Raw genomic sequence first — 16,840 nt, 5'->3', positions numbered from 1 at the left:
TGTCTGTAGCTCATTTATTTATAGAATAAAATGGAGCCGAGGCTGGATTAGTTTTAAGACTGAAGCCACAAAGTTTGAAGGACACATTTGAGAATTTGGAGAACTTTAACGTGACTTTATAAGGATTTTATTCCTTGTAAATGTAGCTTTTCTTTCTGCAGCTCTCTGGCTCGGCTTCGTTCATTTTCCTTCATTTCGGGTAGATGTGCACCAAAGAATTATTCTAACGCGACAACAGATGGAAGCAGCTTTTATTGTGAAAACCCCAATTTTTAGAGCTTAATTACTTAACTTTATTTATTTAGTTTTTATGTTTAGATTTTAAAGGCTTCCACATGTTGTGTACAGCTTTTATTAATTTACTTTTTTAAATATTTTGGTTTAATATCATCATCCGTCTAAATTGTCACACGAGTCACAACTTGATTCAATCTTGTTTTCCATTTAAGAGAAATAAAATTAGTCATCATGACTTTATTTTTGCCTTATTTCAACTTTATTCTCCTACAACTTCTTGTTATACTGTTTTTAAAAAAATCTTATTACTTCTTGTAATTTTGGACTTTATTCTAGTAACTTTTTTAGTTTATCTTGGTATAAAATATACAAATGGAACAACTTCTCGTATTAAACTTTATTCTTGTTTGACTTCTCATGCGACTTTATTGTCATAACATGACTTCTCATGAAATAATACCAGAATAAAGTCGTAATATGACAGTCAATATTTCAAGAATAGTCATTATTTTATTTCTGCATTATTTGAACTTTATTTTTGTACGATTTCTCGTAATGTTACGACTTCTTCTACGAGATTATTCTTGTTATGACTTCTCATAAAGTTGAAATATTACAGGAATAAAGTCGTAATATGAGAAAAAGGTCAATATTTCGAGAATAGTCATATTATTCTTGAATGACTTTTCTTAATCTTTCATAAAAATTTTCTTAGCAAGGATTATTACGAGAATTAAGTCCTACTAATGGCACAACTTATCGCATTATTTAAACTTTATTCTACTAACAGTATAATTTTATTCTTGCGATTTTTCTTTTTTTTTTTTACGTGGATCTAATATTTTGTCGTAGTTTGTCTCCCCCTACAGGCTGAAATCTTTTTTTTTTTTCCTGTAATGATTATTTGAGCGTTTAATTTTAAACATTCTCATTCATGGTTTGTGTTTTGTTTTAAAACGTCAAACGAGACGAATGCTGGTGCTGACATTGGCAGGCTGGACCTGAAGTGGAGCAGCTGTGATGGTGTTTATGTCTGATCCGATGGATGGACGCGCTTTGCTTTACCGTTTTGAACAGCTGACGTACGTGTGTGTGTGTGTGTGTGTGTGTGTGTGTGTGTGTGGGCGTGTGTGTGTGTGTGTGTGGGCGTGTGTGTGTGTGTGTGGGGGGGGGTGAGCTTTGGAAACAAGCAGCAACATTAATGTCTGCAACACGCAGTCGGCCTCTCCCCCTCTGGTTATTTTTAGTCTAAAGTCAACACAGCCCGGCTCTTAATGACCGCAGGATTCCTCTCTGCTTCACTCTGCTGCTTTGCTACATTATTCACCCTAAAAACAAACTGATTATTGGTGTATTTGGTCATAAAGTTAAACAAAACTGCACCACTGACGGAGTTTTCAGCTTTCAGCTTCGCTCAACATTAGCTAGGCGTCTGGATATTGTATTGCCCTCCTTCGATTTGGATCGCTGCTATTCTTTGTCATAAAACTATAAAAAGTGGTGTCAGGTCCTCCCAAACAAGGGTTTTGTTTCTGCAGACAGACCCCACTGCTGTATTTTATTTATAGAACCAGCACAACCTCTGGAGTAAATGGGACGTCTGGTTTTTCTCTCCGACACACTTAAACCGAGGAGATGGGAGCCATCACCTGGGAAACCAGGAGCCGGATCGTTGAATGTGTCAGATTAGCTTAACGCAAATATCCATCCATGGTCGATTCCCGCATATACTAGCAAAAGGTCAAGGGGTTAAAGTGTTTGGATCGTCACAAGTTGGAGAAATCTAGGCTTTAGAGCTGAACACCTTGTCCAGAATAGATGAAATTCCTCAAAAACGTTTCAAAACTAATGAAAATTAAAAGTTCAGCGTGTGAAAAAGAAAATGGAGGCTTGGAGAGTTTGATGTTGGAGGCAGATTTAGATCGTGTGGCGGTTTAATCTGGGTTCTGGATGTCTGCTTTCCAATGGAGCAGCTGAATCCAAAGCTTTTTGGCAGGCAGAATGAAGTTGTGCCTTTAGCTCTTTATACACCAAGGATTGGGCGAAAACAGCTAGCATATGGTCTGAAAACACAGCATCAGCAGCGTATCCATAGTTACATTCCCACAGCAGGTTCTCCCCCCAACTCCGATTTCTTCACTCCAAAAAATCAGATTTGTGCCTCGTCCACATGTGGAACTAAATCATTGCATTTTATTCGACTTTTACGCCATTGATGTGAAACATTTTATTCTGCACCAGAAGAAGATGAATGCAATAAATCTGGACAAAAACAATGGCTGAAAATTATAATTATTAACATTCTGAACTTTAGCATATCACTCTTAGCTGTGACTAAGAGTCTCTACAGAAACTCCGCAACACAGGTTTCCTCTAAAGGTAAGATGTTTCTCTGCACATTTGGCACTGAGCAAATGAGTTTGATTGACAGCGCTAAGCCCCGCCTCCTGACTCTGTTTGGTGCATGTCTTCAGACAGAAATAGTAGTTGGAGAATCTTGGTTTTTGTTTTCACGGATTCTCTGACTCACTACATGGCAACAGAGTAAATAAATACATAAACGTATTTTTGTAAAGGTTACATCCTGCAGCTTTAATGTTTTATGCGTTTCGGACACAAACACAATAGCAGGAAAGCGGCTAATTGGTGAGAACAACAACAACATTAGCATCATGACTGGTGATAATGATCCTGCTACAGTTTCAGATTTTTCAGGAGTCCAGCTGTTGTTGATATGTTTTAGATAATCAGATCTATTGTCGTCATTTAGAGCCGCCATCTTTAATCACTTCTGTTAATTAACCTCCTCCTTTCTCTCCTCCACTCAGCTGGTATTCCAAACTTGGTCATGTTCTTCTTTCTGCAGCCAAACACTCCCGAGCTTTAAACAACATTCACACACACACGCACACCCCCCACACCCCCCCCCCCCCCAACACACACACACACCCCTTCTCTCTGGCTCTCTCTCTCTTGTCCACACACACTCGGCTCTTTGCTCTTTCCGCTCCAGCTCGGCTCTCAGACGGCCGTCATCATGGCTCGCTGCTGGAGTTACTTAAGAGGACTCTCCATCTGCGTCACTGTGCTGCTGCTGGTAAGCTAAATGCTAACGGCTAACAACTCCATGTAAAGTTTTCATCTGTAACGTCAGATTAACCAAACACAAAAATCTAAATGTTAATTTTGGTGACTATCTAATTATCATCCTAAAACGCTTTCAGAGTAGACATCACTTTGTTTTTCTTTTGGCTTTAAATGCATCATTAATTATTACATCATCAATATATTTTACTTACTCTTTTTGTGTGGATGTTTGTAATTCAGATTTTTGTGTTTATTTAAGTGTGTATTTTTTTTAAATGAAGAAATGAAACAACACATTTAATCAGCTTTCACCAATTTACTTTATTTAACTTAAAAGTGATAATATTGAGCCACATTTTTATTACAATAAACGAAGTGAAAAGCTATAAAAAATTAAAGAAAAATACTGTCAGGCTGTTGCTGCTTTATGTACTTACAGTTCCTTTTAAAATTAATTTTAATATTTTTTCTAGTTACAAACCCAAAGTTTAAGATTTTGTGACAAAACAAAATAATTGATAATTATAATGTTTACAGAAGGTTTTGACCAATTTTCATTGAAAAGTAACGTTTTGAATATTCTTGGACTTGACTCTAGACTTTGACTAGACCAACATCCATCCCACCATCTAACAGGTTTTCTTCCAGGATTTTCCTGAATTTATCTCCATCCAACTTTTACCAGCTTCCTCATCCCTCCTAAAGGATAAAACCCCACAGCATGATGGTGCCAACGCCATGTTTTACCATGAAGAAGACGTGTGTAAGCTGATGTACAGTGCTGGTTTTGGGTGTAAACCAGTACATTCATGGGCTGGTAGAAAACAAAGAAGAGTTTGCATTGGTCTGTCATGTTAAATCCCTTCTTTATCATAACAGAACAAAGTAATATTCTCTTGTTTATCCCTTGCAAATATAATAACATCTAGTGCACAATATTATAGTTTCTTTATTTTTGCTGGTTTTTAACCTCATCTGTGGGTGTTTTTATTTAGATTATAGCTCTTTCTTAAGTAGATTTTTTTATCTCCTGAAATATTTGCTTCACTAGGTTGTCAAGCAAATTCTGGAGTTCCTCAGGGAATGATTTTAGGACCTCCTCCCATCTAAATTGTTTTTGTAGAAACTGGCAAATATGTATTTAAAGCTAAACTATTTAAATTGTTTAAAAAAAAAGTCTATAAGAAAAAATTCAGATGTAATTAATGTCAGGAGTTAGATCAGTAATGAAACAGGAAAATCACCAGTTTTGCAGATGATACTGTATTTTCTTTAACATGTGTTCAGATTTTTCCTGTAGAAATTAAAACTCCTTTAAGTGTCACAGTAAAACCTTCATGTTGTTTATATTTTTTCTTATTTTTACCTGACATTTGTGACGTTATTAAATCAGCCAACCTCATGCGAGAGGATCCAAAGTTTACCAGCTCTGTGTTGGTCGGAGTACAAATTTTGGAAATCTGTTATAAATAAAATGAAATAAAAACTTATCCATGTTTACAGCTGTGCTTATTCTGATCAATCTAATATATTTTTACTGTTATGGTTTTGAACATACGGGTATGCCTGAACATGTTTGTGTCATTAGCGGTTTGTTTTTGCTCATTTCCTCTTATCGTCTTCCTGCCGACTGTTTCCTCATTTCGTTCGTTTTCCAGAAAATTCTCACCTTTTTGTTTCCACCTCGTGTATTTTACGACATTTCTTCACTTTTATCTCAGCATGTTGCCAAATCTCTCCTGCCGGCTGCTTGTCCACGTTCATTACTGCAGCAGGAACACCATGTGTGATTACATTGGCTTCTGTGGCTATTTTTATTTTAATTTCTATCGTTTGGAGTCACTTTTTCCTGCTTCCTGTTCCTGTTGCTGAGCTGCTTATCGGCTGATTGCAGTGATTATGTTGAATGTTCCTTTTCAACTTGACCGTAAAGCTCATGAGACTTTCACTCCCAGGCTTAGGATTTTACTGTTGAGGCTCATTTTCTGATTAGGTTCAGGTTAACCTAACCGCCTTGTTTCATTTTTCATGTTTTAATTTGGTTTCTAACTGGATTTGAAGAGCTGTTGGTGTTTGTATCACATTGTGTTTGCATACCTTTATATCTATTTTAAGTCTGTTGTTGCCAAAGCAGTGAGGAATGAATCTGCAGGGACTCATTCAGTCATTCATGTCTAAAACCAAATGTAGCTGAAACCAGAACTGACTTTTTAATATTTTCTAGATAAACTTTTCTCTTTTTTAATTTTGGTTAAGATTATTTCCAGTTGCTGAATAGATTTTATACATGTCTCTAAATCTTTTTTGGTCTTTTTTTTTGTTTTAGGTTTCCTTTGAGAGCTTTTCACAATTGTTTGCTGGAATTGTGTTTTCCAGGCGTTGGCCGAAGAAATGACTTTTTATGTCCTAAAGCTGTTTTGTGACCAACTTCATGGTCTTCTGGGACTTATTGTCCGTTTTTATCCCCAAGCTTTGACTTCCTGGTTGACGTTTTTAAATGTTGCTTCAACTTTCCAAAATTAAGGTCTTTCTAATAATGTCTGCTTGTCGCTCCTGCAGCAAAACGCTGCAAGTCTCTAAAGTTGTACTCGTGTAAAAATATCACCACATTTTTTTACTCAAGTAAAAGTAAAAAGTAGCCGTCCAAGAAATTACTCTAGTAAGAGTAAAAAGTATTCAAGTACTGAGTAGCTGATCAAAACATCAAATATTTAAAAATGGCATCAACAAATGGAACAAAGTATAAAGTTATATTCAAAATTTTGGTATTCTAAATGGCAAAATTTCAGAAATAAAGTTTTTCTCAGAATTTATACTTTTATTGCAAAATTTTAACTTTTCTCTCTGATTTTTTTTTCTCAAAAGATTAAAGTCAAAATTCTGAGATTAAATTCAGGATTCTTTCTTTTGTTAAGGTTTTATGGTGATTAGTGGTTCTAATCCTGTTCTGCAGATTATTCTGGCGTTTAGCAGAAACGTGGACGTTTCCTTTTCTCTCTGAAACAGTTTGATAAAACTGCAGCTGGGAGTCGCTGAGCCTCCAGCGCTCCCAGCTGATGGGGCGCCGCCGTTAGGCTCCGCCCCCTTCGGAAAGCGCCTTGACTCCTCTCTCTGGCTCTGCAGGTGTCTGGTGTTGTGATGATCGGTGTTGGATTCTCATCAATTGAAGGAAACGTACCTGTTGCCGAGGTAACCATGCTGACACTTAAACACAACCTCACATTTTATGGCTTTTTTCTGCAATATTTGTGAATTTTATTGACTATTTTATATAAATCTCGCCTCAGTTGATCAAATGAAAGAAAGAAGTCTAGCTTTTGATTTTTCCCTGGGTTTGTATTGAAAACATTAGAGCTAAAATTTGTTTATTTTAATGTTTTTCTGGACGAAATCAGGAAAACATGACTTGCTAATCTGAACATTTAAGATGTCCAGTGTTTTGTTTTTACTTGTTTAGCCCTGCTTCTTTTTTCCTTTCACTCAACTTTCCATAAATATGCTTTAATACAGCCAATGTCTGTGACTTACTCTTCATTTGGAGTCTCTTTGGACAGGTAATTGGGGCCGTAGTTGTTTTCAAAATTATTTTTACTTGTTTTACATAACATCCTAATTTTCTAAGTTTTATATTTTTAATATTCTTAAGCCAAAATCGTCAAAGTTACTGAAATAAAATTTTCGGGTTGGTTAAATGAATCTCTCTCATATGAAGCTAACATTACCTGTATAGTTAATTCTGCCAGTGACTGTTTTTCTTTTTTAATCTGTTTCAGTTGTTCGACCAGTTATCGATTAGCGACGGTGTTTTGGCTCTGCAGGTGTTCGGCCCGATCACAGTGGTTCTGTCTGTTCTGGGCATCAGTGCTGCGGTTTCAAACCACAAACTTTTGCTGCTGCTGGTAACTTAAAATATATAGTTTTAGTTGTTTTGTTTTCAACATCCAGATTGTTTGGGTTATTTTAAAATATGTTTATTTTAAATATTGATCTCCAATTATTCTTCCAGCTGTTTTTAATAATAATTAAAACATTTCTTTCATCAAAATAATTATTTTAACTTAATAATTTGATCTTCTGCAGTTTTCTGCTCTGATTTTTGTGGAGTTTGTGGCCCTGATGATCGTCGCCTCTCCGTTGGTTCACGTTGAAGCCGAGGTAACGTCTTTTCTGAGTCACTGCTGCCCCCTGCAGGGCCGCAGAGTTCATTACAGTAATTTCATTTAAATTTGCATTTTAACTAAATAATCAGTTTAATATTCAACATGTGTTCTTGGTTAGCAGATTATTGTCTAGTCTTGCAGTTTCTTCTCAGTTTGTTCAGATTTATCTGGCTTTGAGGTTCCTCTCTTTGACAAGGTGTTTGTTGGTTCTGGTTCTGGTTCTGCAGGTGAACTTCGCCGTGGAGGACATTTTCCTGAACGTTACTCCTCTTCACAGAGCTGAGCGCTTCATCCAGACGGAGCTGCAGAAACTCCAGACCTCAGTGAGCCACATTACTAACCAGGAATTCAGGCTTCAGTGTTTCTGTTAACTTTCATTTTTAAAGTTTATATTTTTTTTTTCCATTTTTCTTTAACACATTTTTTTACTTTTATTTAATTAATTTTTTATTTTTAAATTATTTTTTTCATTATTATAATTTTTTATTAAGTATTTTATTTTTTAGCCAGTTACTCTTTCGTTTTAAGTTTTTAATATTTTTTTAAAACTATTTTTAATTTTTTAATTTAAATGATTATTTTTTGTATTTTTATTTAATTTATGTTTTATTTTCAGTACTATTTTTAACTATTTTAGAAATATAATTGCGAGTTTGCTTCCTGTTGCAACCTTTTTTTTCTGATATTGATTAGCAGTAAAAATCATCTTCATTTCTCTGCGGTGAATATTTTGTTTCCAAGGATTCCTGCTGCGGTTTACGCAGTTTTGAGGATTGGGGGAATCACCTTCCTGACTCCTGCTCATGCTCGCCCCCTGCTGGCCTGAGGTTAGATCAGCAGCAACAATAAATTATGTGACAAATTTTAGTTTTTGGAGGAATTTTTAAATTCATTTATTCCTTAGATAATATAAATTAAATACAGTTTATGGCATTTTGTGTAATGTATTTTTTCTCTTACCCATATAGTTTTAATACTGATTATGATGCATGAAAATAGAAATAGAAACTAGAAGTTGAAAAATGCATTTTTATTTGGAACCAATCATGCTGAAGGAAAACAAACTCCTTTATTTAGTTCAACAGAAAAGCAAAAGGAAAAACCTCCCAGCAAACTGACCAGGCAGTTATGATGTTTGCATAAAAGCAGAAAGTTTTATGAAAGAATAAATCCATTAAAATGTCCAGGGACTCAGGAGAGTTTTGGCAAAACAGAAAATTGACATAAACACAACAAAAGTTAGAAATGTATTTTTTACTTAGCTATTCTTTTATTCAATAGTCTCACAGAGTCAGAAATAATGAACTGTTTTAATTAGCAGGGTATACAGAGCAGGATATAGTTAACACAAGTTCATCACATGTGAGTAAATGCTGCCCCCTGCAGGCCACAGGCTGAATAAAGCATTTACTGCAGAACCTGGAAGGTTTCTCTCAAAACAATTAGGACCAAACTAAGGAAAAAATAACTATAATACTTGGATAATAAAGTCGTACAAGAATAAAACTAAGATAATAAAATCTAAATATTTTCAAAAGAATAAAGTTAGAATTTTATGAGACTAAAGTCATAACATTACGTCATCTCGTAGTATTATTACTTTATTCTCGTAGATATATATTTTATTATCGCATCTCTAACTCACTAACTGTTTCCTCCCCGTTCCTCAGCGCTCACACCAGTAACTCCAGCTCACTGGGATCCTGTGTGATGACTGGAACAAACCCTCATCCTTCAGATAAACTCTGGGTTCACTCTGAGGTATCGCCGCTTCATTTACTCACAGACTGTTGATGTTCTGTCCCTCCTTCCCTCTGGATCAGTTTTTTCTGTCGCTCAGCCCTGCGGTCCCATCCTGAAGAGCTACCTGGGATTCCCCATCAAACTCCGGATCGGAATAATCTCCGCCTTCGCCACCATCACGGTAAACCAGCAGCTTCTAGTTTCTTCCTATTATTATTTTCACCGTCTTATGGAGCTAAAAAACTGAAAATATTACATTCAAAATGTCACAAAGTGTAAACTGGATTCTGTCTGATGTTCTTATACATTTAGATAAATATCTATGTTTGGAAATTTGTTTTACAAAAAGAGGATGGGAAATTATTTTACAATTTTAAAAAACAAATTGATTCCAACCAAGAAAAAAACAGATGTAAAACCATAATTCTGGTTCTTTTACTGTCATTTTGTGAAAATTTAATATTTCTGGAGATATTGTTAAAAATTGTTAAAAATTGAAAACTGATGAAAATGATGCATATTTCTAAAAATATCTACATTATGATGATTCATGAGTCGTTTCTTGAGGTTCACACCTGTGTGGGTGTGTCTGGGTGTGTGTGTGTGTGTGTGTGTGTGTGTGTGTTGTAGATAACCGCCATCGTTCTGTGCCTGGTTCTGGGTCTGGAGGATCTCTGGAAGAAGCCTCCGGTCGAGACGACGGTCGACGACTTTAACAGAGTCAAATACCAACCCAAACCTTCCCTCTCCTGACCTCTGACCCCTGAGCCAAACAGGACGAACACTGATGCTAACATGTAGCCTTTAAGTGGAGCTAGAGAGAACAACACAGGAAGAGCTGTGAGGTTATGGACTCAGAACCAGAAACGGGTCATTTGGACTTTTTGTAGTTTCCACCATCATAGCTTTTAATTTTAGTTTTTCACAGATTTATGTGTTTAAACACACAACTGAGAGCACAGGTTAGAATTTTCTCTGTAATGTAGATTCACTCTCCCACTGATGTTGGGTAGAGTCTCTCTGATAGTCCAGTGGATTCGGTTCGATTTGGGACCAAAGTTATAACATTTGTTACGTTTTCAGCTGCTGTTTCTCTTTTACAAACCAACCAAAAAACCTGTTCCCCTCCTCACCTCTAGGGGCGCTGCAAGGAGACCCATTGAAGGAAACAACATGAAATCCACTGCGCGCAACTTCCTTCTTCACAAAATGAAAACAAAACTGGAGTAGTGTCAGATTTTAGAGGTTGTAGGATTTTTCTTTAGTCTTTTACAAAAGACTATGAGACATTTCTCCCACTAGCGCTAGGCTAGCATGTCTGTTTTGGTGTATTTACCCAGAATTCCCTGTACTGTAGTCCACTTCCTGCTTTTGGAGCGGTCTCCGGTCCACTTGACGTTCACATTTGCATTCAAACCGCATCAAAGTTAACTTTTTTGTTCAGTTTCGCATTCACTTCTCTCCAAACAAACCAAACTTTATGGGACTTTGGATTTCTCTTCTCCTTCGAAGAACTGGAAGAGTTTATTCAAATCATTTGGTTTCCAGATATTTGGTTACCAAAATTTCTTAAAGTATGAACCTTTAGGAATAGTTCATGCATTTCTGATAACTGCACTGCAAAACCACCAAATGTTACCAAGTTTTTGTCTAGTTTTTAAAAGTCCAAATTGATAACTACATTTATGAAAACATAAAGTTCTAATTAGAACAATTTGCACATAAGATTCATTTTCTTTAATCACACGAATTTCTGTTGTTTCTTTTGTTGTTTTCTTGGGAAATCTGGTCCTAAAGGGGCTGAAGAGACTCTGGATCAGGATTCCTGCTTTTAATGATGATCATTTTATAAATGGGAGCCAGTGTTGAAAAACTGCTTAACCTTAAAATGTCTCTATGTTTGCAGAATATGTTTTAAAATTTAATATATAGAAAAAAATGCTGTCTTCTTTTCTGAAGTGTGCTTTGTAAATAAAATGAACTTTAAAGTTAAATCAGTGATTTTTCTGCAGTTACATCTAAATGCCACAATGTGGCAGCAGCGACTGATAAATGGGAATTTTTCAAATCTGAACTTTTTTTCTTAATTTTAATGATTAAATAAAAAAGAAACAACACATATGTAAAATTATATTTAAAGTTATAATTATCTCCTAACCTTCAGTCAGTTTTGATCGAATGAAGGGAGAAAAACATCAATAAAACATCAATAATACATCAATAATAACCACGTTTTATGTTCAGGAAACAAAAACATCAAAACACGTCAAATATGTTGGCCAGCGTTCCATTAATTACAGTTAAAAGGCAACTCTAACCAGGTTGGTGTTTATTTATCACGCCATCGCCCAGTTCACCCGCACGCTTCTCGGAGCACCTGGGAGTTTGCAGCTGAGTGGAGCCGCATGCAGTGTAATCTGGGGTTAACCACATCACTCTGCATCAGATTGCTCTAATTCTGCAGTTCTCTAGAACTACAAAAATCAAACTGTGGTGAACAATGCAGAATATTGTGCTGACAAACTGAACTTTTCTTGTTTTAGGACAGTCAGGATTACCAACATGTTTTCTAAATGTCAGAATAATGAGGGACTAATCACTGAAATTATTCATCTGGGAATCCCAGATGATGATGTCGTATCTTCGCAAGCATCTGACAGGAAGTGACACGTTAAGAAAAAGAAGCTTTGTACCTTTAGACTCCAGTTGAACCTTAAAATCTACGTTAGCTGGTCTGAATAACGGATTGTTAAACTGGACCATGAAGGACAGTAAAACCTTCACCCAGAACCCGTGTTCACCTGGACAGGGAAGAGCATATGAAAGAGACGACCAGTTTCATGTTATTAATGTTATAACTGAACCTAAACACACCAAATTCCACAGCACATCGAAATGTTACAGTTGTCATAGTCAAGTTAGCATAACTGACCAAATTTCCTCTCCTCAGCTATTTTTATTTTTTAATTGAAACATTTTTCTGACTTTGTTATCTAAGTTTTCTACGGCTTACGTGGTTTTTGTTTGACAGTTGTCAGACAGGAAGTGGGTAATCAGAGGGGGCAAAGGTCAACAGGCTGGGACTCAAACCCTCTACTAAGACCTCTGTATACGAGCCGTGGACGATTATATTTCTGAAATCTGACTTCTGTAATTGCTCGTTAGTGTAAAACCTTTCTCCATGAAACTGATTATGTCTGTTCTTCTCTTCTCTCTACTTTTCTCTTCTTGATGAAATTTCCCTTTTAGCTGCTGCCACTAAATGGGGTCACTGGTTTTGCTACCAGCATGACTTGCAGAAATAATCTGACTTGATCAGCAGCAAGAAATGTTTTTGAGCCAGTCGCTGTCTCTCTTCATCTCCACCTGTTAGCAGATTTTTTATTTTTTTGTTGCTGGTGTGGAAACCACATTCAGACAGACGTTAACATTTTGTTAACATTTCCTCTTTAAACAGCCAAACTGTTGTAGATTTTGCTCTTTATAGCTTTAAACCACTAAAAAAAACATTTAGAAGCAGCTTAACGTATTTTTTTATTGTATTCTGTAACTTTGCCAATAAAATATGTACATTTAGGGAACAAATGTTTTTATTTAGCCAAGTTGCAACTGTTAAAAACAAACTGTTTGGGTTTTCAGTGTTTTACCTGTAATAACAAATTATCAGCATTTCTCAAAGGAAAATTTTCGATACTTTTTACAACTCCCAACCTTCACAACAAAACAACCAACCAAACTGTCAGAAACAAAACAGTTTAGTTTTTTAGGTAGTTAGGCATGTTAAAATTAAAATAATCAAACAAATGTAAATTCTCATCTGAGCTTCTAAAATGATTTGATGTTGGTGTCAGTCTAACATTTTTATCTCGTCTATTAATGTGTCCAAAATGATTTTGTCCGTCTTGCCAGTTGTTGTGTATTATTGTTAAAAATATTTCTTTAATTTTGCTTGAAAAAGTTTTGAAGTGTGGAAATGAAATCCTCAAATGAATGAGGTCGTTCACTGCTCTAGTTTATGTTTTATTTTGACACTTCCTCTTGCTGATCATTGGTCGGTTTCACTGATTGGCTGCAGATTTGCTCTTTATGTTGAAATGATTCACCTCACTGTTCAGATTGTCTGCATACCGACACACTCACCTTCGTCTCTGCACAGTTCAGTTCTCTCTGTCTCTGCGGTCTAGTCAAAGTAAGACAGAAAGTATGGAAAAAAATAACTGCTGTCTGAAGAATGGTTTTATATTTTTCAGCTGTGTTTTTGGGGTGAGTAAAATACCTTTGATTTAAATTAATTGATTATTTTTGCTAAAGTTTATATAATGTTCATTAATAAGAAACACTTTGAGGCCAGCAGGTAAAAATAACCAGAATTTTGCTTTTCATGGCAAAAATGCTAGAAAGAAGAGGCAGAAATAAAAATATCAAAATATTCATTTACTATTATTTTGATGTCTACGTACTGATATTTGATATTTATGTTAGATTATTTTATGATGCCTGAAAAGCAGAGAGACAGTCCTGGCCTTTCTGTCTATTTGTTTAGTGCAAGAATTTATTTATTTTAAACTGAGTTCATGTATTTAAATATGTATAATTTTTCAACATCAGCAGTTTTGTCCAGATTTTTGAGGTGTTTGAATCACTTATTTTTCATATAATAAATGTTTTTATGTCCAGCATCGTTCAGTTTGTGTCGCCCTCTAGTGTTTAATGCAGAAACTACACAATTTCTTATGCAATAACTAAACATAAGAAATTACCATTTTTAAACTAATTTATTTAAAAATCTGCCTTATGTGGATCAAATATGTGACTCACCAAGTAAAATGATTACGTTCTAAAATATTGAATTATATCTAACACATGATGATTTCTTTAATATTCACAATTTTATTTTTGGAAATGTGATTTTTTTAAATTATTTTTTTGATTTTCCTTGTTTTTGTTGACTAAATCTATGCATAACTTCTTCTTTAGGTTTTTGGGATTCTCTTTATTTGCCTGTTATACAGAACTGGAACTGGGAAACTGGTAAAAAACACAACAAGCTTCACTGTTAAATCTTCACATTTAAAGTCCTAACAGTCACTGTTTCAGAAGAATATGTACTACTTGAGGAGATAATTCATATTTTTAAATGAGATCCTGTGAGTATTTGTGTTCAGTATGTAACCTGCTGTCCATAATTATTTGTATCCTTTATGTCTACACATTTGTTTGACTGCAAACCTTCAGAAAAATTACTTTAAATCTTCTCATCAGACTCACTTTAGTCCAGACTTTCTCAAACTGGTCTGCAGACTTTAATAGAGCAGAAGAGGATTTTTTGTTTCTGTCAAAGCAACTCGTGTATTTTTTTCTTTAATTGTGCTTCTAAATTACCGATAAACATAAAATGTTAAGGCAAACACTTATAGTACATAGCAACTTCTTTTTTGATTTCCATGTGTTTGACATCATTGAAAAGCTTAGAAAAAACTCAGAACGCCCCAAATAGACTTGATAATAACAATAAGTGACGATAAGAGACTAATAATTTCCTTTCAGGTTGTATATATTGAGTTGTTGTGTTATTGTGGGGTAATTACGTGAGTGTTTGTGAAATTTAAGGTCCTGAAAAAGAGAAACGCTGCTTTAGTCCAGCGATTTAAAGTTTCTCTGATGAACTAGAACATCTAATAGTTTTTGGTGCAGTTAAACTTCTACTTTGAATGAAGGCCAACGATGCCAAGATCAACTGATGGGAAGATACTGACTTCTAATCTGGCGCCACATAACCTGGTTGCAGAATTGGATGGACGGATGTTCATGTTATGTAACAATCAGCTTCAGCTGTAAGTTTTGTGTTTTTGCTCTCACTGATCAGATGGAAGAACTGAACGCCCCCATGATGACGCGGCTCTGGGTGTTTGCCATCAGCCTTGTCCTGATCTCCATTTTTGGCAGATGTGCAACGTGGACCAAGAGTAAATGCTGCTTCATAGCTGTATGTGCACCAGTTCAAGTATTTCATTCAAATAAAAAATAAATGTAAAATTAATTTGATTGTTTTCTGTGCAGTTTGCAGTCATCAACGGCGTCGGAATGGTTGTGATGATCGTCTTTGGGATTAATGTTGCTGTTTTAAAAAGCCAGGTAATTTACTGCATGCTTTGTTTGCTGCAGAAAAGATAAAGTTATTATGGAAGATCAGTCTGGGGAGCAGGCATTGAGCTGAAACCAGAAGTTTAATAAAAAGACAATAAAACACATTAAATATTACATAAAAAAGAGTTTTAAATGTAAAAGTCGTGAAATGAATACACAGTCTCCCATGATTCCAGTTAATGAAGCTGCAATGACTAAACTTAAATTAAATATTTCTGTTCTGGATTTCCTGATTTATGTTTGTGTGGATTTACTTTTCACACAAAGAAAATTGGCTAAAATAATTTTATCCTTCTTTTCTGTTTAGGTCATGGAAAGAGGTCGAAGTGCTGAATTTGCCAAGGAGATCCTGAAAAATGACGCAAAAAAAGATTTGCTAAAAACCCAACAAGAACATGTAAGACCAAATGGCTCCCCCTGGTGGTGTTTTAAAGGAGGCACATACAAACATTTTTAATTAAAGGCGTGATGGATGCTACTTCTTCTGGACAAATAATTATATAAAAGTGAAAGCATCTGTTACGGTTTTGTCTCGTGTTTCAGCTTCACTGTTGTGGATGGACTGGAGTCCAGGACTGGGGTTCAGACATCCCTGACTCTTGTCACTGTATAGACTGCAAACCTTCACATGAATGTAAACCCAGCCCACAGGTGAGCTTAAAAAGGTTAAACAATTATCATGTAAAAAAATCTTATCTGCAAATCTTTGAAATAGTTTTTTTCTGACAGGGATCCACCAGGCCATCAGACGTCTATTCCAAGGTATTCAGTCAATCACCCGACTAATTTAGCTTCACCTTTCTGTCACATCTCCAGCCTGCAATCCGTAACTTTCTCCCCACTTTCTCTTCTGCAGCCGTGTGGAGAAATCATTGGAGCTGATGTTGAACATGTGGCAAATATTGTTCTCGGCATCTTTTTTGGATTTGCTGTAGCTGCTGTAAGTTTCTCATATTCTCTTGTTTTAAACTGTTAAATGATGTGGAACAAGTCAAAAGTAAAATATGACCAGATAAAAAAATATCACAGCTACTGGAAAAACGTACATAAAAATGGAGGCAGAGCAGGAGTTCATCTGACAAATTGGACTGTGAAAATAAACTCAGACCATCAGGACCTGAGAACGTCTTCATCTGTTTGATTCCCCTGGATTAAAAAATAAAAGACTTTCAGAACAAACTTCTATAGCTATCTACATATTGTATGAAAATACCCAAGTAAAAATACAGATTTCCTGAAACAGTCTGTATTACAGCATATCTGAAGAAGCTTCTGACTGAAGACACTCTGCCTTCCCATAAAAAGGATGTTCAGGGTTTTCCATAATTTTCTTGATTTTATATAAAGTTCTTTGCATCATCGTCTCCAGAGGTTCCACAGTTTGTCCCAGAACTGAACCAGCCTTCTTTATCAGGTTGTTGAGCCTCTTTTAGTCCCTGGTTCTGCTGCTCCTGCCCCGACAGATG

At 35.7% G+C, this 16,840-nt stretch overlaps 2 protein-coding genes across 2 annotated transcripts; both read left to right on the top strand.

The window, feature by feature from the left end:
• Window positions 1-3,196: 3,196 nt before the first annotated feature.
• On the top strand, window positions 3,197-11,221 carry LOC116736375 (uncharacterized). The gene is made up of 9 exons (XM_032588796.1): window positions 3,197-3,334; window positions 6,448-6,513; window positions 7,098-7,223; window positions 7,405-7,479; window positions 7,712-7,807; window positions 8,226-8,311; window positions 9,155-9,245; window positions 9,325-9,408; window positions 9,858-11,221. The coding sequence occupies exons 1-9, from the start codon at window positions 3,275-3,277 to the stop codon at window positions 9,978-9,980; spliced, it is 807 nt and encodes a 268-aa protein (XP_032444687.1). The 5' UTR covers window positions 3,197-3,274; the 3' UTR covers window positions 9,981-11,221.
• A 3,312-nt stretch (window positions 11,222-14,533) lies between these two features.
• On the top strand, window positions 14,534-16,540 carry LOC116736928 (tetraspanin-8-like). The gene is made up of 6 exons (XM_032589819.1): window positions 14,534-15,213; window positions 15,288-15,362; window positions 15,682-15,771; window positions 15,918-16,025; window positions 16,104-16,136; window positions 16,231-16,540. Exons 1-6 carry the CDS (start codon window positions 15,022-15,024, stop codon window positions 16,348-16,350), a joined length of 618 nt encoding a protein of 205 aa, XP_032445710.1. The 5' UTR covers window positions 14,534-15,021; the 3' UTR covers window positions 16,351-16,540.
• The last annotated feature ends 300 nt before the right edge of the window (window positions 16,541-16,840 follow it).

This window comes from Xiphophorus hellerii, chromosome 17, assembly GCF_003331165.1.
Source record: "Xiphophorus hellerii strain 12219 chromosome 17, Xiphophorus_hellerii-4.1, whole genome shotgun sequence".
In the NCBI taxonomy this organism is placed as follows: Eukaryota; Metazoa; Chordata; class Actinopteri; order Cyprinodontiformes; family Poeciliidae; genus Xiphophorus; species Xiphophorus hellerii.
This window is presented reverse-complemented; position numbering and strand designations above follow the sequence as displayed.

Coding starts and splice junctions, on each gene's coding strand:
- LOC116736375 (XM_032588796.1), top strand. CDS start 3,275: ATGGCTCGCTGCTGGAGTTACTTAAGAGGACTCTCCATCTGCGTCACT. Junction 3,335..6,447: donor GCGTCACTGTGCTGCTGCTG/GTAAGCTAAATG, acceptor CTGGCTCTGCAG/GTGTCTGGTGTTGTGATGAT. Junction 9,246..9,324: donor AACTCTGGGTTCACTCTGAG/GTATCGCCGCTT, acceptor TCTGTCGCTCAG/CCCTGCGGTCCCATCCTGAA.
- LOC116736928 (XM_032589819.1), top strand. CDS start 15,022: ATGGACGGATGTTCATGTTATGTAACAATCAGCTTCAGCTGTAAGTTT. Junction 15,214..15,287: donor GTAAATGCTGCTTCATAGCT/GTATGTGCACCA, acceptor TTTTCTGTGCAG/TTTGCAGTCATCAACGGCGT. Junction 15,772..15,917: donor TAAAAACCCAACAAGAACAT/GTAAGACCAAAT, acceptor CTCGTGTTTCAG/CTTCACTGTTGTGGATGGAC.